We start from the raw sequence: 26,215 nt of genomic DNA on the forward strand, positions 1-26,215 counted from the left end.
AGGGCTTCCCTGGTGGCGCAGTGGTTGAGAGTTCACCTGCTGATGTAGGGAAAGTGGGTTCGTGCCCCGGTCCGGGAAGATCCCACATGCCGCGGAGCAGCTGGGCCCGTGAGCCATGGCTGCTGAGACTGCGTGTCCAGAGCCTGTGCTCCGCAACGGGAGAGGCCACAATAGTAAGAGGCCCGCATACCACAAAAAAAAAAAAAAAAAAAAAGAAAAATGAGATGGCAAAAAAATATGTCACAGATGAAGGAGCAAGGTAAAAACCTACAAGACCAAATAAATGAAGAGGAAATAGGCAATCTACCAGAAAAACAATTGAAAGTAATGAGAGTAAAGATGACCCAGAATCTCAGAAACAGAATGGAGGCACAAATTGAAAAAATACAAGAAATGTTTAACAAAGATCTAGAAGAACTAAATAGCAAACGGAGATAAAAAACACAGTAGCTGAAATGAAAAATACACTATTGTTATTGTTATTGAAGGAATCAATAACAGATAACTGAGGCAGAAGAACGAATAAGTGAGCTGGAAGACAAAATGATGGAAATAACTGCTAAGGAGCAGAAAAAAGAGAAAAGAATGAAAAGAATTAAAGACAACCTCAGAGACTTCTAGAACAACACTAAATGCACCAACACTCAAATTATAGGGGTTCCAGAAGAGGAAGAGAAAAAGAAAGGGACTGAGAAAATATTTGAAGAGATTATGGTGGAAAACTTCCCTAACATGGGAAAGGAAATAGTCACCCAAGTACAGGAAGCACAGAGAGTCTCATACAGCATAAACTCTAGGAAAAACACACCAAGACACATATTAATCACACTAACAAAAAGTAAATTCAAAGAAAAAATATTAAAAGCAGAAAGGGAAAAACAACAAATAACATACAAAGGAATCCCCATAAGGTTATCAGATGATTTTTCAGCAGAAACTCTGCAGGCCAGAAGGGAGTAACAGAATATACTTAAAGTGAAAAAAGAGAAAAACCTAAAACCCAGATTACTCTACCCAGAAAGGATCTCATTCACATTCAATGGAGAAATCAAAAGCTTTTCAGACAAGAAAAAGCTAAGAGAATTCAGCACCACCAAAACAGCTTTACAACAAATGCTAAAGGAACTCCTCTGGTGGGAAACACAAGGAAGAAAAAGACACACAAAAACAAACCCAGAACAATTAAGAAAATGGTAATAGGAACATACATATCAATAAGAACCTTGAATGTAAATGGATTAAATGGCCCAACCAAAAGACACAAACTGGCTGAATGGATACAAAAACAAGACCCATATATATGCTGTCTACAAGAGACCCACTTCAGACCTAGGGACACATACAGACTGAAAGTGAAGGGATGGAAAAAGATATTCATGCAAATGGAAATGAAAAGAAACCTGGAGTAGCAATACTCGTATCACATAAAATAGACTTTAAAATAAAAACTGTTACAAGAGATAAGGAGGGACACTACATAATGATCAAGGGATCAATCCAAGAAGAAGATATAACAATTGTAAATATTTATGCACCCAACACAGCAGCACCTCAATACATAAGGGGAATGCTAACAACCATGAAAGGAGAAATTGACAGTGACACAATAATAGTAGGGGACTTTAACACCCCACTTACAACCAACGGACATATCATCCAAACAGAAAGTAAATAAGGAAACACAAGCTTTCAATGATACATTAAACAAGATGGACTTCACTGATATTTATAGGACATTCCAACCAAAAACAACAGAATACACTTTCTTCTGTAGTGCTCATGGAACATTCTCCAGGAGAGATCGTATCTTGGATCACTAATCAAGCCTTGGTAAATTTAAAAAAACTGAAATCATATCAAGTGTCTTTTCCGACCACAACGCTATGAGGCTGGATATCAGTTACAGGAAAAAGTCTCTAAAAAACACACACACATGGAAGCTAAACAATACACTACTAAATAACCAAGAGATCACTGAAGAAATCAAAGCAGAAATTAAAAATACCTAGAAACAAATGACAATGAAAACAGGATGACCCAAAAACTGTGGGATGAAGCAAAAGCAGTTCTAAGAGGGAAGTTTATGGCAATTCAATCTTACCTGAAGAAACAAGAAAAATCTGAAATAAACAATCTAACCCTACACCTAAAGCAACTAGATAAAGAAGAACAAAGAAAGCCCAAAGTCAGTAGAAGGAAAGAAATCATAAAGATCAGAGCAGAAATAAATGAAATAGAAACGGAGAAAACAACATCAAAGATCAATAAAACTGAAAGCTGGTTCTTTGAGAAGATAAACCCTGAACGAGACTCATCAAGAAAAAAAGGGAGATAATGCAAATCAATAAAATTAGAAATTATAAAGGAGAAATCACAACTGACACCACAGAAATACAGAGGATTATAAGGGACTACTATGAACAACTATATGCCAATAAAACGGACAACAACGAAGAAATGGACAAATTCTTGGAAAGGTACAATTTCCAAGACTGAACCAGGAAGAATTAGAAAATATAAACAGACCTACCACAAGTAATGAAATTGAAACCATAATTTAAAATCTTGCAACAAACAAAAGCCCAGGACCAGATGGCTTCACAGGCGAATTCTATCAATCATTTAGAGAGAGCTAACACCACTCCTTCTCAAATTGTTCCAAAAAACTGCAGAGGGAGAAACACTCCCAAATTCATTCTATGAAGCCACCATCACCCTGATACCAAAACCAGAAAAACACATCACAAAAAAAGAAAATTATAGACCAATATCACTGATGAAAATAGATGCAAAAATCCTGAACAAAATACTAGGAAACAGAATCCAACAACATATTAAAAGGATCATACACCATGATGAAGTGGGATTTATCCCAGGGATGCAAGGATTCTTCAATATACGTAAATTTATCAATGTGATACAGCACATTAACAAGTTAAGGAATAAAAACCATATAATCATCTCAATAGATGCAGAAAAAGCTTTTGACAAAATGCAACACCTATTTATGATAAAAAACACTCTCTAGAAAATGGGCATAGAGGGAACCTACCTCAACATAACAAAGGCCATATGTGACAAGCCCACAGTAAACATCATACTCAATGGTGAAAAACTGAAAGCATTTCCACTAAGATCAGGAACAAGACAAGGACGTCCACTCTTATTCAACATAGTTTTGGAAGTCCATGCCATGGCAAACAGAGAAAAGAAAGAATTAAAAGGAACACAAATTGGAAAAGAAGTAAAACTGTCACTGTTTGCAGATGACATGATACTGCACATAAAAAATCCAGCAATGCCACGAGAAAACTACTAGAACTAATCAATGAATTCGGCAAGGTTGCAGGATACAAATTTAATGCACAGAAATGTCTGGCATTCCTATACACCAACAATGAAAAATGTGAAAGAGAAATTAAGGAAACAATCCTGTTTACCATCGCAACAAAAATAATAAAATACCTAGGAATGAACCTGCATAAGGAGGCAAAAAACTTGTACTCAGAAAACAATAAAACACTGATGAAAGAAATCAATGATGACATAAACAGATGGAGACATATACTGTGTTCTTAGATTGGAAGAATCAATATTGTGAAAATAACTATATGATCCAAAGTAATCTACAGATTCAATCCAATCCCCATCAAACTACCAATGGCATTCTTCACAGAATTAGAACAAAACATTTTACAATTTGTATGGAAACACGAAAGACACCGAATAGCCAAAGCAATCTTGAGAGAGAAAAACGGAGCTGGAGGAATCAGGCTCCCGGACTTCAGACTATACCACAAAGCTACAGTAATCAAGACAGTATGGTACTGCCACAAAAACAGAAATATAAATCAATGGAACAGGATAGAAAGCCCAGAGATAAACCCACGCACATATGGTCAACTTATCTTTGATAAAGGAGGCAGGACATATTTAAAGTGATGAATGGGAAAAGCCTACAACCAGCAGGGATCTCATTCAGATTTGATGGAGAAATTAAAACCTTTACAGACAAACAAAACCTAAGAGAATTCAGCACCACCAAACCAGCTTTACAACAAATATTAAAGTACTTCTCTAGGCAGGATACACAAGAGAAGGAAAAGACCTACAATAACAAACCCAAAACAATTAAGAAAATGGTAATAGGAACATACATATCAGTAACTACCTTAAAGCCTACTACCCAGCAGGGATCTCATTCAGATTTGATGGAGAAATTAAAACCTTTACAGACAAACAAAACCTAAGAGAATTCAGCACCACCAAACCAGCTTTACAACAAATATTAAAGTACTTCTCTAGGCAGGATACACAAGAGAAGGAAAAGACCTACAATAACAAACCCAAAACAATTAAGAAAATGGTAATAGGAACATACATATCAGTAACTACCTTAAATGTAAATGGATTAAATGCTCCAACCAAAAGACACAGACTGGCTGAATAGACACAAAAACAAAAGCCATATATATGCTGTCTAGAAGAGACCCACTACAGATCTAGGGACACATACAGACAGAAAGTGAGGGGATAGAAAAAGATATTCCATGCAAATGGAAATCAAAAGAAAGCTGAGTAGCAATTCTCATATCAGACAAAATGGACTTTAAAGACTATTACAAGAGACAAAGAAGGACACTACATAATGATCAAGGGATCAATCCAAGAAGAAGATACAAAAATTGTAAATATTTATGCACCCAACACAGGAGCACCTCAATACCTAAGGCAAATGCTAACAGCCATTAAAGGAGAAATCGACAGTAACACAATAATAGTAGGGGAATTTAGCACCCCACTTTCACCAATGGACAGATCATCCAAAATGAAAATAAATGAAACACAAGCTTTAAATGATATGTTAAACAAGACGGACTTCATTGATATTTATAGGACATTCCAACCAAAAACAACAGAATACACTTTCTTCTCTAATGCTCATGGAACATTCTCTAGGAGAGACCATATCTTGGGTCACAAATCAAGCCTTGGTAAATTTAAGAAAATTGGAATCATATCAAGTATCTTTCTGACCACAACACTATGAGACTAGATATCAATTACAGGAAAAAGTCTCTAAAAAATACAAACACATAGAGGCTAAACAATACACTACTAAATAACCAAGAGATCACTGAAGAAATCAAAGGGGAAATCAAAAAATACCTAGAAACAAATGACAATTAAAACACAATGACCCCAAACCTATGGGATGCAGCAAAAGCAGTTTTAAGAGGGAAGTTTATAGTAGTACAATCCTACCTCAAGAAACAAGAAACATCTCAAATAAACAACCTAACCTTACACCTGAAGCAATTAGAGAAAGAAGAACAAAAAAAACCCAAAGTTAACAGAAGGAAAGAAATCATAAAGATCAGATCAGAAATAAATGAAGGAAATGATAGCAAAGATCAATAAAACCAAAAGACGGTTCTTTGAGAAAATAAACAAAATTCATACACCATGAGCCAGACTCATCAAGAAAACAAGGGAGAAGAGTCAAATCAATAGAATTAGAAATGAAAAAGGAGAAGTAACAACTGACACTGCAGAAATACAAAGGATCATGAGAGATTACTACAAGCAACAATATGCCAATAAAATGGACAACCTGGAAGAAATGGACAAATTCTTAAAACAGCACAACGTTCCAAAACTGAACAAGGAAGAAACAGAAAATATAAACAGACCAATCACAAGCACCGAAATTGAGAGTGTCATTAAAAATCTTCCAACAAACAAAAGCCCAGGACCAGATGGCTTCACAGGTGAATTCTATCAAATATTTAGAGAAGAGCTAACACCTATGCTTCTCAAACTCTTCCACAATATAGCAGAGGGAGGAACACTCCGAAACTCATTCTACGAGGCCACCATCACACTGATACCAAAGCCGACAAAGATGTCACAAAAAAAGAAAACTACAGGCCTATATCACTGATGAATTTAGATTCAAAAATCCTCAACAAAATAGTAGCAAATGGAATCCAACAGCACATTAAAAGGATCATACAACGTGATCAAGTGGGGTTTATCCCAGGAATGCAAGGCTTCCTTATGAAAATCAATCACTGTTTTAAACCATATTAACACACTGAAGGAGAAAAACCATATGATCATCTCAATAGATGCAGAAAAAGCTTTTGACAAAATTCAACACCCATTTATGATAAAAAGCCTCCAGAAAGTAGGCATAGAGGAAACTTACCTCAACATAATAAAGGTCATATATGACAAACCGACAAACAACATCGTTCTCAATGGTGCAAAACTGAAACCATTTCCACTAAGATCAGGAACAAGACAACGTTGCCCCTCTCACCACTATTATTCAACATAGTTTTGGAAGTTGTAGCCATAGCAATCAGAGAAGAAAAAGAAATAAAAGGAATCCAAATTGGAAAAGAAGTAAAACAGTCAGTGTTTGCAGATGACATGATACTATACATAGAGAATCCTAAAGTTGCTACCAGAAAACTACTAGAGCTAATAAATGAATTTGGTAATGTAGCAGTATACAAAATTAATGTACAGAAATCTCCTGCATTGCTACACACTAATGACTGCAACAAAAAGAAAAAAATACCTAGGAATAAACCTAACTAAGGAAACAAAAACCTTCATGCAGAAAACTATAAGACACTGATGAAAGAAATTAAAGATGATACACACAGATGGAGAGATATACCATGTTCTTGGATTTTAAAAATCAACACTGTGAAAATGACTATACTACACAAAGCTATCAATGATTCAAAGCAATCCCTATCACACTACCAATGGCATTTTTCACAGAACTAGAGCAAAACTATTCACAATTTGTATGGAAACACAAAAGACCCCGAATAGCCAAAACAATCTTGAGAAAGAAAAATGGACCTGGAGGAATCAGGCTCCCTGTCTTCAGACTATACTACAAAGCTGCAGTAATCAAGACAGTATGGTACTGGCACAAAAACCGAAATATAGATAAATGGAACACGATAGAAAGCCCAGAGATAAACCCACGCACATATGGTCACCTCAGTTTTGATAAAGGAGGCAAGAATATACAATGGAGAAAAGACAGCTTCTTCAATAAGTGGTGCTGGGAAAACGGGACAGCTACATGTAAAAAGAATGAAATTACAACACTGCCTAACACTACACACAAAAATAAATTCAAAATGGATTAAAGACCTAAACGTAAGGCCAGACACTATAAAACTCTTAGAGGAAAACATAGGCAGAACACTCTATGACATACATCACAGCAAGATCCTTTTTGACCCACCTCCTAGAGAAATGAAATAAAAATAAACAAATGGGACTTAATGAAACTTAAAAGCCTTTGCACAGCAAAGGAAACAATAAACAAGATGAAAAGACAACTCTCAGAATGGGTGAAAATATTTGCAAACGAAGCAACTGACAAAGGATTAATCTCCAAAATATACAATCAGCTCATGCAAGTCAATACCAAGAAAACAAACAACCCAATCCAAAAATGGGCAAGACTTACATAGACATTTCTCTGAAGAAGATATATAGATTGCCAACAAATATCTGAAAGGATGCGCAACATCACTAATCAATAGAGAAATGCAAATCAAAACTACAATGAGGCTGGGGGCAAGACGGGAATAAAGACACAGACCTACTAGAGCATGGACTTGAGGATATGCGGAGGGGGAAGGGTAAGCTGGGACAAAGTGAGAGAGTGGCATGGACACATATACACTACCAAAGGTAAAATAGATAGCTAGTGGGAAGCAGCCGCATAGCACAGGGAGATCAGCTCCGTGCTTTGTGACCACCTAGAGGGGTGGGATAGGGAGGGTGGGAGGGAGGGAGACGCAAGAGGGAAGAGATATGGGAACATATGTATATGTATAACTGATTCAATTTGTTATAAAGCAGAAACTAACATACCATTGTAAAGCAATTATACTCCAATAAAGATGTTGAAAATAAAAAAAACTACAATGAGGTATCACCTCACACCGGTCAGAATGGCCATCATCAAAAAATCTACAAACAATAAATGCTGGAGAGGGTGTGGAGAAAAGGGAACCCTCTTACACTCTTGGTGGGAATGTAAATTGGTACAGCCACTATGGAGAACAGTATGGAGGTTCCTTAAAAAACTAAAAATAGAACTACCATATGACCCAGCAATCCCACTACTGGGCATATACCCTGAGAAAACCATAATTCCAAAAGAATTATGTACCACGATGTTCACTGCAACTCTATGTACAATAGCCATGACATGGAAGCAACCTAAGTGTCCATCGACAGATGAATGGATAAAGATGTGGCACATATATACAATGGAATATTACTCAGCCATAAAAAGAAACGAAACTGTGGATTATGGACCTAGAGACTGTCATACAGAGTGAAGTAAGTCAGAAAGAGAAAAATACCATATGTTAACACATATATATGGAATGTAAAAAAAAAATGGTCATGAATAACCTAGGGGCAGGACAGGAATAAAGATGCAGACGTGGAGAATGGACTTGAGGACACGGGGAGGGGGAAGGGGAAGCTGGGATGAAGTGAGAGAGTGGCATGGACTTATATATACTACCAAATGTAAAATAGCTAGTGGGAAGCAGTTGCATAGTACAGGGAGATCAGTTCGGTGTTTTGTGACCACCTAGAGGGGTGGGATGGCGGGGTGGGAGGGAGATGCAAGAGGGAGGACATATGGGGATATATGTATATGTATAGCTGATTCACTTTGTTATAAAGCAGAAACTAACACACTATTGTAAAGCAATTATATTCCAATATAGATGGTAAAAAAAGAAAAAAGAAAAAGATTTTTCTATAAACCACTACCAGTCAAGAAGAAAGTGAAAGCTGTGCCACTCTCTTTAAGAGGAAAGCTTAGGGATGACTGCATAGCTGTTTCTTTGCTTTGTAAGTGCTGGACATAAAATTATAATTGTTGGTCAAGTTCCTTAACCTTCAGCAGGAGGATTCTATTTCAATAGCATGTTCCAAGGAAGGTTCCCTTTAAGAATTCTACAGAAGGAAGAAAGCACAATTAAATGAATACATGAATCAGTAGTACCGTAAAAGAATAATACAACCTGGCTACGTGGGGTTTCTCTTGGGATCACAAGAAAGGTTCAATAGGAAAACTATAAATCTACTATATGAAATGAATACATTTACTATATCAATTTGCTACCCTATGTACATTTATCCATCTTTATAGAACAAAATCCAACATTCCTGCTTTCAAGAGACGTAGTATAGGAACAATGGCTGCCTTCTTCTGGTAAATCAAACCAGCTCTATATCCAAAGTTAAAATACTAGAAGCAAAGCATACTCTCTTTAATGTCAGAAGATAGCCACCACCTCCATTCTTTAGCAGTACATTTATTAATATAGTGAGTAATTAAGTAAAAAAAAGAGAAAGAGAGGGAAGAAGGGAGGAAGGAAGGGAAAAATTTGTTGAACAAGCACCTAAATTAAAGATGAGTCAACTTTTTCTATAAAAGACCTGATAGTAAATATTTTAGACCTCACAGACCATATAGTCCTTGTCTAAGTACTCCACTTAGAATGCAAGAAGAACCATAGACAATAATAAGGAAATGGACATGGCTGCACTGCATCCAGTAATTTCTATTTACAGACACTGACATTTTAATTTCATACAGTTTTCAGATGTCACAGAGTATGATTCTTTTTATTTTTCACCCAGTCATTTTTAAATGTAAAAACCATTAGTAGCTCTTGGTCTGTACGAAAACAGGTGGGCCAGATATGATGACCCTGCCCTAGATCACTTTAACAGTAATTAAGTCCAGGAAGTAGAACTTGTGTGGGTATGTGTGTGTGTGTGTGTGTGTGTGTGTGTGTGTGTGTGTATGTGTGTGTCTTTGGGGGTGGAGTGATCAGAGAAAGGTGATGCTGGTGAAGGGGAAGAGAATTTTACTTTTTATTTTGACACAATTCCACACTTTAAAAATGTTTTACCATAATCATGGATTAATTATATAATTTAAAAAATCTAACTATTAGATAAATATAATCTCTAATGGCCTGTTTTCCTATTTTTTGGCATGGTAAGGTAAGGGGTTTTACAGAGAGACTATAAAGAATCATCAAATTATAAAAATGTTAACTTTTAAAACAGCATTTTTATTTATTTCTCTCTTTTCCTTTTTCTCTCTCTCAGGGGAAAAAAAAAAAGGGTGGGGGACCTGCTCTCTTTAGCTGTTAATTATACTCCTGTAAAGAGAGTAAACCTGAGGAATTTCTATTTGTTTTATATCTAATCTGCAAGCCTCACTGACCTTTCATCAAGAACAATGGTGCACACACAGTTCCTACATTTATACCCGTTCCTTCCCCACTCTTGCCACCATTTCTTTTTTTTTTCTGGGTGTTGAACTCCAGCCAAACATTAAATTACCTTGGGAAGCAAAAGGTAGACGAGAAAAAAGCACAAAGGTGGTATTTGGCCTCATTCTATGAGGACACTCAATCTTAATTTAGGGAAAGAAAAAGGACACTTTTTTTTTTAGTGTGAGAGCATGAGAACTGGAAAGAAGCACGGATTTTTCAGACAAGGCTGTTTTTTAAGTTCGCAGGTGGACTGTGCTCTTGTTTCAATGCAGGTGGGGCTGTAGATCAGGTGTGTGTGTGCCTGTGTGTGTCTATAAATCCACACCCATTTTTAACCAGAAATATCCAGAATACACTTCCAGCAAGAGCACTGACAAGTTCAGGTAAGCAAGCAAAATTTCCAGATTACTTAATCAGTGGTCAAGCTCAGTTATATTTAAAGGATCAAATTATCGCTGTACAAAAGTGAGGTCTTCAGTAAAGCAGAGGGCAAGTTCAATGAAATGATATTTTTCTTCTTTTAATGAACTAGATTTCCTTTGTTGGCTTCATACTTTTATTCTTTATGTGTATTAATGATATTATAATAAACTAACATTCACCAAAAGTGATCCTTTAAAAATTATGCTGCAAGTAACAGTTGTTCCTCCCTGTTATTTTTTTATTGAAGTATAGTTGATTTACAATGCTGTGTTAATTTCAGCTGTACAGCAAAGTGATGCAGTTATACATATATATACATTTTTTAAAAATATTCTTTAGGGGCCCTCTTCCCCAGGAAAGAGCACAAAGGAATGGAGTGAGAGTTTGGGGTTAGCAGATGCAAACTAGTATATATAGAATGGATAAGCAACAAGATCTTACTATATAGCACAGGGCACTATATTCAATATGCTGTGATAAACCATAATGGAAAAGAATATTAAAAAAGAATGTAAAATCTCACTCCCAGTTTTCTTTTATAGAGAATTTTTACATAATATTTAAGTAAATGACTTACATTAAATTACTTTTGAAAAGTGAAATACTGTGTCAGAAAATGCTAACTATCCGTGTTTTTAACACCTAATTGTAGACGTGTGGTTATTTGCCTGCGGAGGGCAATGTGAGCTGCTCCAGGGCCATGACCGTGTCGTATTCATCCGTGTCCCCCAAGGAGCTTTACCCACGCATCTGATACTATAGGATCATAACTAACTCATGTTCTGTTTACCAGGGAAATTACTGTTCATCCAAAGATAATAACATATAAATTGATTGGCTTTGTCATAGAATATATTTACTATCTATTTTACAATTTATCAATGTCAAACAGAAAAAAAATTTTTGATTTTTAAGTAGAACAATCTGACAATAATACATAGCAACTTGAAATTTGAAAAAAATTCAGTTCCTATTCATTCTAAATTTGGCAGCTTTAAAATAAGAAGATGGTGAAGTTATCACTTCTCTCTTTTGCTGTAGATTCTACCTACTAATCTCTGTCTCTCTCATAAAGAACTTTTCCTAATGCTTCCTCCAGATTAACTTTTTCTTAACTCTTTACTTCCAGAGATCCCTCGGAGAATCTTAAGGCAATTAGGGGCTCTCTTCCCCAGAAAAGAGAACAAAGGCACATAAAATTTTACAGACAATTCAGGGATTTTTGAGACTCCAGGAGCTCAATCATAGACCTTCTAGAAGCTCACTGGACCCAAGTTAAGACCCTACCCTAGATGGTTGCTTCAATTTTTCCACTGCAGCTTTCACTCTGACAGAGTCTGCCCTCCCCACGTTGGACTTTGTGTTCCAGAGTCAGCTGTCTTTATCCCCTACTGAAATCTACCCTTTCTTTGTTTCAGTCTTTATGGTACAAGATGACGCCCATAAGGTAAAAGATGGCATGCTGAAATGTTTCACAGTATTAATAAGTTATAGGAACTTAAACTGCGATCCTTATCAGCACCATGGTTATTGTTTAACAGGGTTTCTCAATACAAAATAATTTAAAAGTGGGTCCCTTGCAGATTAGGAAAGAAAATAATTTAAATAGGACCAAACTAACCATTTTCAATCCAGGAGAGGGATGTACTGCTGGCTAGATAAAGATACTAAAATGAGAGGAATGCATTTTAAATAGGGCAGGGTTGTAAATTTAAGGGCAAAAGGCTGAGTAAATGATGGAAGGATAAAAAAGATAAGCAACTGTAGAGGAACTGAAGAACAAGAACCTCCATATTCTGTTTTTCCTCAGTTCTAATTTAAGCAGTATTTGTTCATGCCTAATCTTACTGTCTTGGCAGAGTTAAAATGTCATCTTAACCTATCAGATCAAGAAGAATCAAAGGGCAAAGAATATTTATGCATGACAAACATCACCTTTCCATTGCACTTAGCAGTTGCAAGGCCTTTAATCAATATCATCTTATTTGAGTTTTAATGCAGTTCCGTGAGCACTAGAATACCATCAGAAGTAGGCTTTGGGTGCCCTGGTCCAGTGCTCTTTCAACTTCATTGTACTGCTTCCAGGATGCCAGGAATGTGGCTTTTCATCAAGTGGACATCTATTGAGTTGACTGTATTTTTACAATAATTTACAAATAAAATGTGAAAGTTCTAGGTGGTTGTACCATGTCAATTCACACAAGCAGAGCAATCTGGCAGCATAGGTTTGGTCTCTTAACAAATGTCTTAATGACAGCCTGAGGTAACCTACCAGATTCTGACAATTATTTTTTACCATCCAGCTGCTTCTGAGGGATTCTTAAGAAGATATGATGTTACACTCAGCTTCGGTCGTCTGTCTCTTACTCATCACGGTTTCTTCTAACCTTGCCATGGCAATCAAAAAGGGAAAAAGACCTCCTCAGACACTCTCAAGAGGTACTAGAATCTCATTTTATTTTCTGGACTCAGTCATTTGGATTGTTTTAAAATTCATCATCTCTTGCCTGTAGTCTAGTTATAAAGCCAACTCAATTAACTGAAATTTTTTGTTGTGTGTCACTTTAAAATAGGAGAAAAAAAAAAACCAACAGAGAGGATCAGTTAATTTTAAAGAGTGAGCCACATGACATGAAAAACAACAATTTGCTGCATCTTCTATAGAAATAGTGGAGAACTGGTTTCATTGCCTATAACTTTGGTAACCAGAGTCCTGCAAAATGCTATTGATTGATACGTTATATTGATATCCTAAATGCAATCAGGATTCCCTCAAAATCTGTTCCAGTGCCCTGTCCTCTCTTTATTCAGGCAAGAAAATAATTTGGAATGATTTTACACTGGGGTCCCCAGAAAATTATACTTTATCTCCACCCTCCAAGAATTTTGGTTAACCAAGTGTTGGCTATGTTGACTCCAGAAAACAGCTGCAGTATTTTTAGAGGACATAATCTAGATTTGTCATTGGCCACATTGAAAACATTTCTATTTTGTACCCACTGTTTTACTTTGGCCTGAGAAACAATTATATCTTCATCTGCAAAGAAATAATTCATAAAGAAAATTCTCAGAATTGATTCCTACATTTCCAGCTACCAGAAATGGAAAGAAAATCATTTGTCTCCAAATAGCTAATTCTAAATTAGTAACACAAACCAAAAAACACTTGACTGGTACTTGGAATGGTAATGTGACTGGAGCAAACAAATGGAGATCAACTATAGCATAATTTCAAATTTTAAAATATTGACTTTCTTTCCAAGTTAATTCATTCCTTAACAGATGAGATGTATTGGGTACCAGCCAATTGCCTGTCAGTGTTCAGCCAGTGTTCAGTTTAAAATCACAGAAACTATAAGTCTAAAAAAATTGGTAAGTTTTGCAAAATAAATAAAAGAGGGAAATATTTTCCTAAGTGTAATTTATCATGTACCTCCATATATACATACAACAGTTATAAAACAATGAACTCAGTAGCCTTAAAGTGCCAAAGATCAAAGTCACTGCCCTTAAAGACCCTCGAGGGCTGAGTTAAGCAGCATGTTGTAACTATAATTAAGGTACCAATATTCTGTGTATTCACTTCCAAATGTCCATTAAAACTGGTGAATTTTATGAAAAATATACTCAATACGTACAAGAAATTTTAAACAACGTGATGAGTCTGTTATTTCAGTTAAACTATGTCAATAGGGGAGATGACTGATAGCAGCTGGGAACTCCATTATTCAGAAATGGTTTGCATTTAGTTAAGCCTTTATCTTCTGCTGGCACATAGAAAACAACTGAGAATGAGGATTTAAGGTAAGGGTGAAAGGGAAATTTGACTACAGTGTACCAAGTAGCATATGGAGCCTCTTAGAGGGCAGAGCAGCCCCAGTTAAACAGACACAGTGTTAGGGAGAAAAGGGAGTATTAATTGGAAAAAGGTAAGAAATGGTTCAATAAAAAAGTGAACCCCAAATCTTAACTTCCTGTTAAACCAAAACTGCTCTGCGTCCAGCACCTGGTCCAGTGCCTGGCATACAGTAAGTACTCAATAAATACATACTGGAGAATGAATAAAATCTCACAAGATAAGTAAGCATAGCCAGTAATGGATTAGGAATTAGGAATCATGATGATGAACAGAGAACAATAAGACTGTATTGTCTTACCTGCATACACCCAGTGCTAAGTGGAGCAAGGCATATAGCAGATGTTCCTTCAATATTTGTGGAACTAAGTTAAACAGGAGCAGAGAACAGTAATTCTTCCCACTGCTGACATTCTGGCATTGAATGATATTTGCAACAGAATAGGGAAATTAAGTAGGAACACAGTCTCACTGGCTGTTTCCAAAATAACTTTTATCTAATGCAAAACGTGGCATAAACTTACTACATGTGTTTGAGCAAAGTTGTAAAGAAAGTCTTTCAGGGTTATTACAGATAGGAAGTATTCCTGCTAAGGTTGGGGTACTAAGCTAATGTAAGATGTCTTCCAATGTTAGGATTCTAAGGTCAGGCAAAAACAAACCAACAACACTTCTGGTAAGAGTGTAAAATAATGCACTCACTTGGAAAAACTGTCAGAAGGTTAAAGTTATAGTTACCATTTGATCCAGCAATTCCACTTCTAAGGATTATACCCAAGAAAACTGAAAACATATGTTCACACTGAAGTTTGCACTCAAATGTTCATAGCAGTATTATTCATAAAATCCAAAAACTAGAAACAACCTAAATGTCCATCAACTGATAAATGGATAAACAAAATGTGGTATATCCATAAAATGGAATAATATTTAGCCCAAGAATGAAGTCCTAATACATGCCACAACATGGATGAACCTTAAAAACACTGTATTAAGTGAAAGCATCCAGTCATAAGATACACTGCATCTTATATGATTCCACTTATATGAAATGTCTGGAATAAGATAATCTATAGAGACAAAGTAGATTAGCCATTTCTTAGGGTTGTAGGAGATGAAAGAATTCCGTGGTGATAACTAAAGGGTACAGGGTTTCTTTCTGAAGTGATGAAAATCTTCCAAAATTGATTGTGGTGATGACTGCACACTATGTAAATATATTAAAAGAATGTATATACTTTCAATGGATGAACTGTATTGGCATATGAATTATATTTGAATAAAGTTGTTATTAAAAAACAAACAAACCGGGGCTTCCCTGGTGGTGCAGTGGTTGAGAGTCCGCCTGCCGATGCAGGGGACATGGGTTCGTGCCCCGGTCCGGGAAGATCCCACATGCCGCGGAGCGGCTGGGCCCGTGAGCCATAGCCGCTGAGCCTGCGCGTCCGGAGCTTGTGCTCCGCAACGGGAGAGGCCGCAACGGGAGAGGCCACAACAATGAGAGGCCCAAGTACAGCAAAAAAAAAAAAAAAAACAACAAACAAACCAAAACCCAGCAGGCAGAAATCATGGGATCATATTTATCCTGCTTCATAATTCTGCTTCATAAGTCCTGGACATCTTTAAGCCATGGTGTCAAAACCAGGAACTCCAGTCTGACAACATATGAAACTTATGAAAAAATCTGGGTCCAAAATAGCCTGAAACTATTTCTATTTTCAAATTAATTCAACCTTTTTCATCCATAGACTGAGACATTTCCTGAAAATACTTTGAAATATTTCTGGATGTTTTGTGCATTCTTCTCTTCAATGGTCTTATTCTTCAATCTCTAATACACATTCCCAACTACTCACATCATTTCTTTAAAGGCTAGTGGGGGGACTTCCCTAGTGGCGCAGTGGTTAAGAATCCGCCTGCCAATGCAGGAGACACGGGTTCGATCCCTGGTCCGGGAGGATCCCACATGCTGCAGAGCAACTAACCCCGTGAGCCACAACTACTGAGCCTGTGTGCCACAACTACTGAAGCCCGTGCGCCTGGAGCCTGTGCTCCGCAACAGGACAGGCCACCATAAGGAGAACCCTGGACACCACAACGAAGAGTAGCCCCCACTCGCCACAACTACAGAAAACCCATGTGCAGCAACGAAGACCCGATGCAACCAAAATAAATAAATAAATAAATAAAATTGATTCTTTAAAAAAAAAGCTAGTGGGTTCTCTCTCTACTCGTTGTTTTCTGTTTCCCTCTCCTCCACTCTTTTGGATGCTTCCAAAACAAGGGTTTTATTGAGTCTCTCAACCATGAAATTCCCATGCCAGAATTGTTTTCCCTGTTAAAACTCAAAGCAGAATTTGAAATTCCTTTTTTTCAATGATGTGTTATGACTTCGAAGGAGTCAACATCTCTTGACACTCAAGATTCAAGGACGCTGTTCAGTATAGCCCAAAGTATTCCCGATAGATTTACAAAGTATGCAAAGATTAACTGTTATTTCCTCCTGTACGTTCTGAAAGTGAGAGCTCTTGCATGGTCCAGAGATGTCCTTTCAATCACCACTAATCATAATAGCATCTACTGAACACTTACTGGGTTCAAGGCCAATGGCCTTAAGATTTAAAACATAGTCACAAAACCTCAGTAATATCACCTGAAAGGACACAACCTCTTTGTATCTAGTTATAATTATGTATCCTCCATACCTTATGTCAGACAACTGCTTGGTAGCTTAAATATCTGTAGATAGATACCTGCTTATCACACCCCCAATTCAGAACTCTTTGGTAGTCCTGAGTTAACACATTGATTTCTCTCTTCTGTTTAGGATGGGGAGATGACATCACTTGGATGCAGACTTATGAGGAAGGTCTCTTTCATATTCAAAAAAGGTAAAACACCTCTCAGTTAACTTTGACAGATGATACAGATACCTCCTCACAGGAGAGCCAAACACTAGCATGTTAGCTTTTCAGAGGATACAATAAGAATTTGCTCTGATATTGTATGCTGTTTGGACTAAGAGTTGCTATTAGAATTTTTTTATAAACAACAGCTCTAGACACTTCTGTATTAATTTCTTAATTATCCAAGCAAGCTTTTTTATCTGAGGAATAATTGACTTAACATTATATTAGTTTCAGATATACAACTTAATGATTGGATATTTGTATATATGCAAAATGATTACCACAATAAGTCTAGTTAACATCTACCAAGCAAACTTTGAATATAAATTGTATAAACAAAACAGCATCACTCACTGGGCATTATACAAGCTTAAACAGCAACCTGACTTATAGCAGCACTTCTCAAGGCTGTCTGATCATCAGAACAACTCAGAGAGCTTTTTTAAAAATCCATATTCAGGGTCAACTGCTTACTGAGTATCCACTTCCATGTGCCAGGCACTCAGTGACCAAGAGTGACGTGATTTACTAAAGATCTACTAAATCTTTGGGGATGGAGCTGAGAAACTTGTACTTTTAAAAGCACCCCAAGAATTTATCAAATATCTAAAGAATGTTCAATTCAACTCTTTGAAGAAAAAGAAAAGATTCCAAATAAGAATTGGCTAAAACACTCTCAACACCAGACAAATATTACAAAAAAAAAAAAAAAAGTCTACAGAATAATCTTATTTCCAAATAGAAATGTAAAAAACAAACAACATATTAGCAAAGAGCAAACAGCAGAACACTAAAGAATATACCCTGATAAAGTGAGATTCAGTCTGGGAAAGCCAAAAGATTCAAGATTAAGAAATCTATTAATTAAAATAATTTAATATTTATAAGGACACAAATCATACAAGTATCTCCTATCTCCACAAATGCTAAAAAAAAGCATTTAATATAATGCCAAATCCATATTTGAAGTTAAAAAACTTATCCATCCCAGCAAAAAAGTCAACATCATGCTTACTGAGGAAAAACAATTAAAGTATCCCACTGATGGATTCTTTAATCACCACAATTACTAACATTGTTCTGGAGATACTAACCAATGCAATTAGATGAGAAAAATTTACAAAGGAGAGAGTGAAAGAATCCTCATTTGCAGCTGATGACTGTGTTTGTGAAAAACTTGAGAATCAGCCCAAAGTATCAGAACTACGAAGATTCAGTTAAATTAGATGAGACTAAATTAATACCTAAAAATCGACAACATTTTTATATATATATATATATATATATATAAAATCAAACTAGTTAAAGGCAGTTATAAAATACCTTATATAAAATAGCAATAAAAAAAGATGAAATATCCCAGGATAAACTTGACAGAAAATGTACAAAATCTGTATGAACTAAATGTACTAGTGAGGAAAGAAATTACAAACCTATGTGAAGGGATATCATGTTCTTGGAGAGGAAGATTCAATATCGTAAAAATGTCAATCCTCTCTATAGCTAAAAAATTTGTTAAGACAATCACAATATATTAGTACAAGTTTTTAAGTGATTTTAAAATTGAAATGGAAACATAGACAGACTTAAATAGTTAGGAACATTCTGAGAAGAAATCAGTGGGGACTAGCCCTTAATCAATATGAAACATTTTAATAACACAGCATGTTACTAGTAAATGAATTGAATAGAATGGAGAGAACAGAAAACTGGATACTACAGAAATTGTTTACATGATTACGTGGCATTTTGAATCAGGAGTAGGAGAGAGAGAGTATGTAAAATAATTGTTAGAATTTGATAGCCATTTGTGAAAAATAAAAAAATTTGTATCTATACCTCACATTTTACATCAAAATAAATTATAAAGATTAATTATAAGGATGAAACCATTAAGGTACTAGAAGACACTATTACAAAACTGTTATTCCTTTAAATTCTTGGAGTAGGGTACAATTAGGGTGAGGCATGAGGGATGTCTAGGATGCAAAAACAAAGCACTTCATTTTTGTGCCCTAGATGCTACCCTTGCCTCACCCTAGTCCTCCTTTAGAGTTGAGTATGGCCAAAGGAAAAAAAAAGAAGAAAGAAAAATCCTAAAATAAATGACTAATATTTTTGATTACGCAAATTTCTGCAAACCAGAAATTTATCATAAGCAAACGAAAAAGGCAAAAAATACAAAACTAACAGAAAACTATAGCTCATATTACAAGAGTGAATTTCTCTAATATACAAAGTACTCATATAAATTAATAAGAAAAAGGTCAAGGCAATGACCTTGAAAAAATGAACATAAGATAGGAAAGATAGTACACAGAATAAAAAAATTAGTAACCTAAACATATGAGTAAGATTATTTTTTACAGCTTTATTGAGATATAATTTACATAAACATTGTGCAGATTTAAGGTGTAGAATGTGATTTGATGTATGTATATATTGCACAATGATGACCACAATAAGGTTAATTATCACCTCACATAGTTAACGTGTGTGTGTGTGTGTGTGTGTGTGTGTGTGTGTGTGTTGAGAACTTTTAAGATGTATTTTCTTATCAGCTTTCAAGTATACCATACAGTATTGTTAACTCTGGTCATCACTACATTCCCAGGACTCACTCATCTTATAACTGGAAGTGTGTACCCTTTGAGCACCTTTACCCATTTTCCCCACCTCCCAATCCCCCACCCCGGGAAACCACCAATCTACTCTCTGTTTCTATGAGTTTGGTTTTTACTTTTTTTTTAAATTCCAGATTCTACATATAAGTGAGATCATATAGTATTTGTCTCTGACTTATTTTACTTAACATAATATGCTCAAGGTTCATTCACGTTGTCGCAAATGTACTGAGAGTCACTTAGGTTGCTTCCATGTCCTGGCTATTGTAAATAATGCTGCAATGAACATGGGGATGCAGATATCCCTTTGAGATAGTGAAACAGTGATTTCATTTTCTTTGGGTATATACCCAGAAGTAGAATTGCTGGATCATATGGTGACTATTTTTTATAAGAAAGTAAAACTACATTAACTTCCCTCTTTCACCTACTGGATAAAAGAATTAAAAGCTCAATAACCAGTTTTAGTGAGAGTAAATACTTAGTTCTCACATTATCAGAGAGAATATAAATTGGTACAGCTTCTAAGGAAAGTATACACAGTGCATCAAAATTATAAATGCACATACTCTGACACAGAATCTCCGCTTCTGGAAATTTATTTACAAATATACCCACCCATGCGCAAAATTATATGTAAGTAACATCATGTTCACCAAAGCATCTTTTTAAATGTCTGAAAACAATCTAAACATAAAAGGTTGAAAAGAATTTAAATATCTATTTTGAGGAGACTAATAAAGTAAAGATGATCCATATAATGGAATATTATACAAAAGCACAAGGGAATAACATCCAAGATATACGATTATGCTAAAAAAGCCAAATGCAAATACATGTGTATAGCGTGCTAGTATCTGTATTTTTAAAAAAGAAAGGATAAATATATATACATATGGACATGCATATGAACATACACAATTCATAATCATATACATAAGTATATACACAAGCATATGCATATGCACATGTGTATTTTGTTATATGACCTGAAAAACTCTGGAAGCAAACTTAGAAAATGGTAACACTGCTTACTTCTTGAAGGCAGGATGGGAGAAAGAATTTTTACTTTTTTAACTTTTGAATTTTAAACCATCTGAATTTGTAACTTATTTTCAATGAAAAACATGTAGAATTTTAAAAGATAATTCACCAAATGATGCTGATAAGCAACTAGGCTTGGAAGGCTCTGGTTTTAGAGCATCTCAGAAGTACAGCTCCCCAAAAATTTTACTCTTTCTCTCACTCGAGTTTCTCATAATCTGATGTGCTAGTTCATAAGATTTTTTTTCACAATTTAAAATGCTTTATTTTTTTTATTCTTTTTAAAATTCTTTTCCTATTTAGGTTATTACAGAATATTGAGCCGAGTTCCCTGTGCTATACAGCAGGTCCTTGTTGGTTATCTATAGTAGTGTGTACATGTCAATCCCAAACTCCCAGTCTATCTCTCCCCCTCCCCTTCGCCCCTGGTAACCATAAGACTAGGGACCACCTGTTTTATTGATAATTTGGTCTGTGAGCTAAGGATGATTTTTACATTAAAAGAATGTTTTTAATCAAAAGAAGAATAATATCTTGTGAAACATGGAAGTTACTTGAAATTCAAATTCCAGTGTTATAAATTAAGTTTTACTATAACACGGCCACTCTCACCTTGTTGCATATTTTCCATGGCTGCTTTCGTGCAATAACAGCAGAGGTGAGCAGTTGTGAACAAGACCACATGGGCTGCAAAACCTCAAATAACTTACCATCTGCCTCTTTGCTTTAAAAGTTTCTGAGCCCTTTTTCAGGTGTTCCTAATTCAGTGTCTGCCAGAAACAGAAGCTTTTCCTAAAACGGCTTACTGTCTTGGTTTGACTGTCTGAACAACCCATTCAAAGCTGAACTATTAAGACTGAGTATTCTGTGGTCTTGATACATTTTTCCTTGGACTCCAGTTGGCCAGAAATCTGATGGAGAAATTAGTTTTCCAAGAGTTACATCAATGTCTTTCCTTACACAGAGCTATCCTTATTTCCAGCTGTTGTGCTGGGAAGAAAGGGTAGCAGTTCAGGAAATCAGAATGATTCATGCCCCTGAATTGCTCTCCATCACAGGACACCTCTATCTACCTAAGTGCAATCAGAGAAAAAGTTATCTAGTAAAAGAATTACTACTTGGTGCTTAGGAGGTCTAAGTTCTGTATGTGTCTCTAAAGAAATGTCAATGAATATTCTTAGGCTCAGTTTTCTACTAATTAAAAAGAGGTAATAATATTTCATTCATTGGATATCTAATCTGCTCTTTCACCAGTAAATGTGAAGTTGTTGGCAAATGTTAGCTTTCTATGTTATAAATTTTAAGAGATAAGTTGTAGGATTTATTCTTACCTAAAATTAACTTATATTCTAAGTTTGAGGATTAAATGAAATTATTTACACTTCAAAGTGTGTTATTTAACACTTTTGAGACTAAAGTTTGAAAAAACAGGATTATTCAGTAACAAGTATTTCATATGATTACATCTGTTGTTTTTAAAAAGATTTATGCTTGATACATATACACTCGTCTATCTCTTTTTGTACCTAGCATCCTTGCAAAATTAAAGAAACATTTTTAAAAACATCTTATATACCCGAATCATAATTATTTTGTCCTTCACTGTAGTTAACATTCTAACTTTTCTCGTATTCTAAACAGCAGGGTAGTCAATGAGCTACCACCAAAACTTTTCTTCAGAGAGTTAAAATCAAAATGACACTGAAAAATATACAGGAAAGGAACTCTCCCTGAGACTGTTGGTAATTGTAAGTTGTGACAAGAATAAAAGGTTGTGAAAATGGTCAAATATTAATAGACTTTTTGAAAAACAAACAAAAAACCTAAGTAAAAACTTCGACAATTCCAAAATTTTATACCAGATGTTCATTGGAAATGAATACTACCTTGCTCATAATATCCTTTCATCTATGGAGACAGAATTGACTTTTATTTTTCTAACTGTACTACAGTATACATAAGAACGACCTGGTAAGCTTGTTAAGCTAAGGATTCCTGGACCTCACCCCCCCAGATGCTGACTGAGTGGGCCCAAGAGGGAGCCTGAGAATTTACATTTCTAATGAGCTACATTTCTGGTGACGCTGATGCTTCAGTGCTGAGGCCATGTTATGACTAAGAGGACTACACACTACAGCGCTGTGATTTGTCAGGCTGAGATGTTTACTTTACGTCTCATAGAAAGTATGAGAATCTTAAATCTAATTTCACTGTACATTTTAACTCAGATTAATCACTTGGCTCAATTCCACACTCTCTCTGTTTAGTAACAAGCCACTGATGGTTATTCATCACTTGGAGGACTGTCAATACTGCCAAGGTAATTTTTGCTCCTGAGATCTTATTGTATCTCCAATATGAAGTAGGAAAGTGACCTGGTTACAAATTGTTAAGAAGGCACTCAGGAAACTCTATTCCAAAAAAAAAAAAAAGGACAACTGCTAGAGTACCACCATTTTACTAAGGTGCTTAAAGACTACAATGATTGTTAGTAATCTATTGAATATATTCATATTACATGTCCTTTAGAATTTTATATCCTTCTTCCTCCCCTGTTCCCCCCCCCCAAAAAGGTAGGAAAAATGGCTGAAAGAAGATGCTATTTTAACCAATGAGTCAATGAATTACATGACATTGTAAAACTGGTGATTTCATCAATGTGATTCTCTCTTGATGTCTTCTTGGATAGACTCTGTCCCTCATTGATTTCCAGTTAGAGACGAAGTGGCAATGGGCCAATGAACTATTTACATCCAAGTTACAGATGCAAACAAATGCAAAATACTAGCTTAATTTTGCTACATTATATTGAAGGCGTCTTGATCCTTGAAACTAATTGACATTATGTTTTCTCCCACAGCACTAAAAAAAGTGTTTGCCCAAAATAAAGAAATACAAGAAATGGCTCAGAATAATTTCATCATGCTGAATCTCATGGTACCTGACCTCTACAATGTTTTCTTAATATCTCAATTCAGTGGAAAAGCTGAATCTCTTTTTTTGTCTTTTTTTGAAGACAAAAAGAGCTATAAAGTATTAGTGGATATAGAATGTTATATAGAATTGTAAGAGGCCAAAATATATAACTTACTGAAAGGCTTGTTTACATAAAATAGTTTTAAATCAACTGTTAAAAACAATCCAATCCAATAACATTCTTTTTTTTCATCTTTTTCCTAGCATGAAACCACTGATAAGAATTTATCACCTGATGGACAATATGTGCCTAGAATCATGTTTGTGGGTAATTGTATAATCTCTTTCCATCAGATTTAGAAAATCAGTAGCCTTCTTGCTTTTATTTACTTTTAAATGCTAGTTCAAGTACTATTCCTTTTAAAGGGAAGTCATTAGTAACCCAGTTAACAGTTCTTGTTAGGTCAACAATCAAACTCATTATATCTATAACTGGTAACTTATAAATATTAAATTTTAATGTTTTAAATTTACTGATGCTATGAAATCAATATCCCAATGTAGTTTCAGTATTGTCCTCTAAACTATTATATGTTGACAGAGACCTGTGACACACTAAAATGAGAATTCAGATTAACTCACAATAAATTCACATGTATGAAAACTGATTTTGCTTATAAATTTGCTTAACGTTTGTTTTAGAGTAAGAGGCAAGAATGATTTTCAGAATATTTTAAATAATATGTAAGGTACTTATTTTTTCTTGGCAGATCCTTCTTTAACAGTCAGAGCTGATATAACTGGAAGATACTCAAACAGATTATATACATATGAACCTCAGGATTTACCGCTATGTAAGTATTCACAAATTATCTTGAACAGTGATACTAGCAACACTTGACTGTTAGAAGGGTCAATGATACCCTACATGGGTGCTTCCCCACAAACAGTGCTACCCACACATCACAGTCCCTGGGGCTGGTAGTGGAGATAGTGGTTAATATGCAAACTCTTAGCTCCCATCAAAATCAGAATTTCTGGGGCACCTCAGAATCTCTTTCTTCAACAGGGATCTCTAATAGTTCTTATGATCACTAAATGTTAACACCACCAAAAAGAATAGAGTACACATGAAAATTAAACCTTAAGAAAGCCAGTCCATTCTTCTGGTATGAAAGATTATATGTGATTTCCTCAAAGTGATCATAATTAAATCTTTTCTCTTCCTTTAATGCCTATAAGCAAGGAAATACAGTCTGACTTGGGACTTTCATTTTTGCAACATTCACTATCAACTATGTTTAATAAGAGAGCTATGCCTGTCATATCCAGCAATACTGCTACAAAATAATCAGTTAACAAAATAGATACTCCCTCAAAATCCCTTTGATAAAATTTTTTAACATTAAGTTAATTAACCAGCTCTGAATGGTCTAATCCTTAAATTTACACATACACTTTTAGCATAATATTCTTTAAGGTTGCAGATAAATCCCCAAATCTTTATAGCTGTTAACTTTAATGGGCCAATTTTAGATTCAGGGGTTAATTTAAAAATTTGGTGCTCTCATTTACTAATAGAATAATATATATTTACTTCTATTACAGTGATAGAAAACATGAAGAAAGCATTAAAACTTATTCAATCCGAGTTATAATGTATTACCTCTAAGAGGTCAAATGTCACGAAGAAAAACTTCTGGCTAATTGACTAATACTAATGAATTTTGTAACATTACCATTTAGACTTTTAATGTGTTTGAATATTCTTAGGAAGGTAAAATGATATTTCAATAAATATCAAAACCAGAGCATGACAATATTGTGGTTTGATTTCTGCCTGCATCAGTAGCAAAGAAAGCTTGCTGATAGTTATAGTGGAGACAGGAAGACCTAAATAAGAGGTGTCTACACTGCTTGTTTCTATTTCCTCATCTATCATCATTCCACCAAGTAAGCTAATCTTAATTCTGATCCCTCTATTATATCGAACCTGCAAGTTTAGGTCATAAATGATCTGCATGTTGCCAAAGCAAATGGATGCACCTCTAGCCACTTATTATTTAACTTTTAGCAGCATAACTTTTA

General features: G+C 35.4%; 1 protein-coding gene across 1 annotated transcript; it reads left to right on the top strand.

Moving 5' to 3' along the window:
* Positions 1-13,108: 13,108 nt before the first annotated feature.
* On the top strand, positions 13,109-25,785 carry AGR3 (anterior gradient 3, protein disulphide isomerase family member; the record flags this gene model as incomplete). Its single annotated transcript, XM_082846548.1, has 7 exons — positions 13,109-13,217; positions 17,462-17,525; positions 23,479-23,531; positions 24,072-24,148; positions 24,392-24,455; positions 24,898-24,981; positions 25,736-25,785. The coding sequence occupies 7 exons, from the start codon at positions 13,109-13,111 to the stop codon at positions 25,783-25,785; spliced, it is 501 nt and encodes a 166-aa protein (XP_082702674.1).
* Positions 25,786-26,215: the final 430 nt, after the last annotated feature.

The sequence above is a fragment of the Leucopleurus acutus genome, assembly GCF_964270905.1.
Source record: "Leucopleurus acutus genome assembly, chromosome: 9".
NCBI classification, from domain to species: Eukaryota; Metazoa; Chordata; class Mammalia; order Artiodactyla; family Delphinidae; genus Leucopleurus; species Leucopleurus acutus.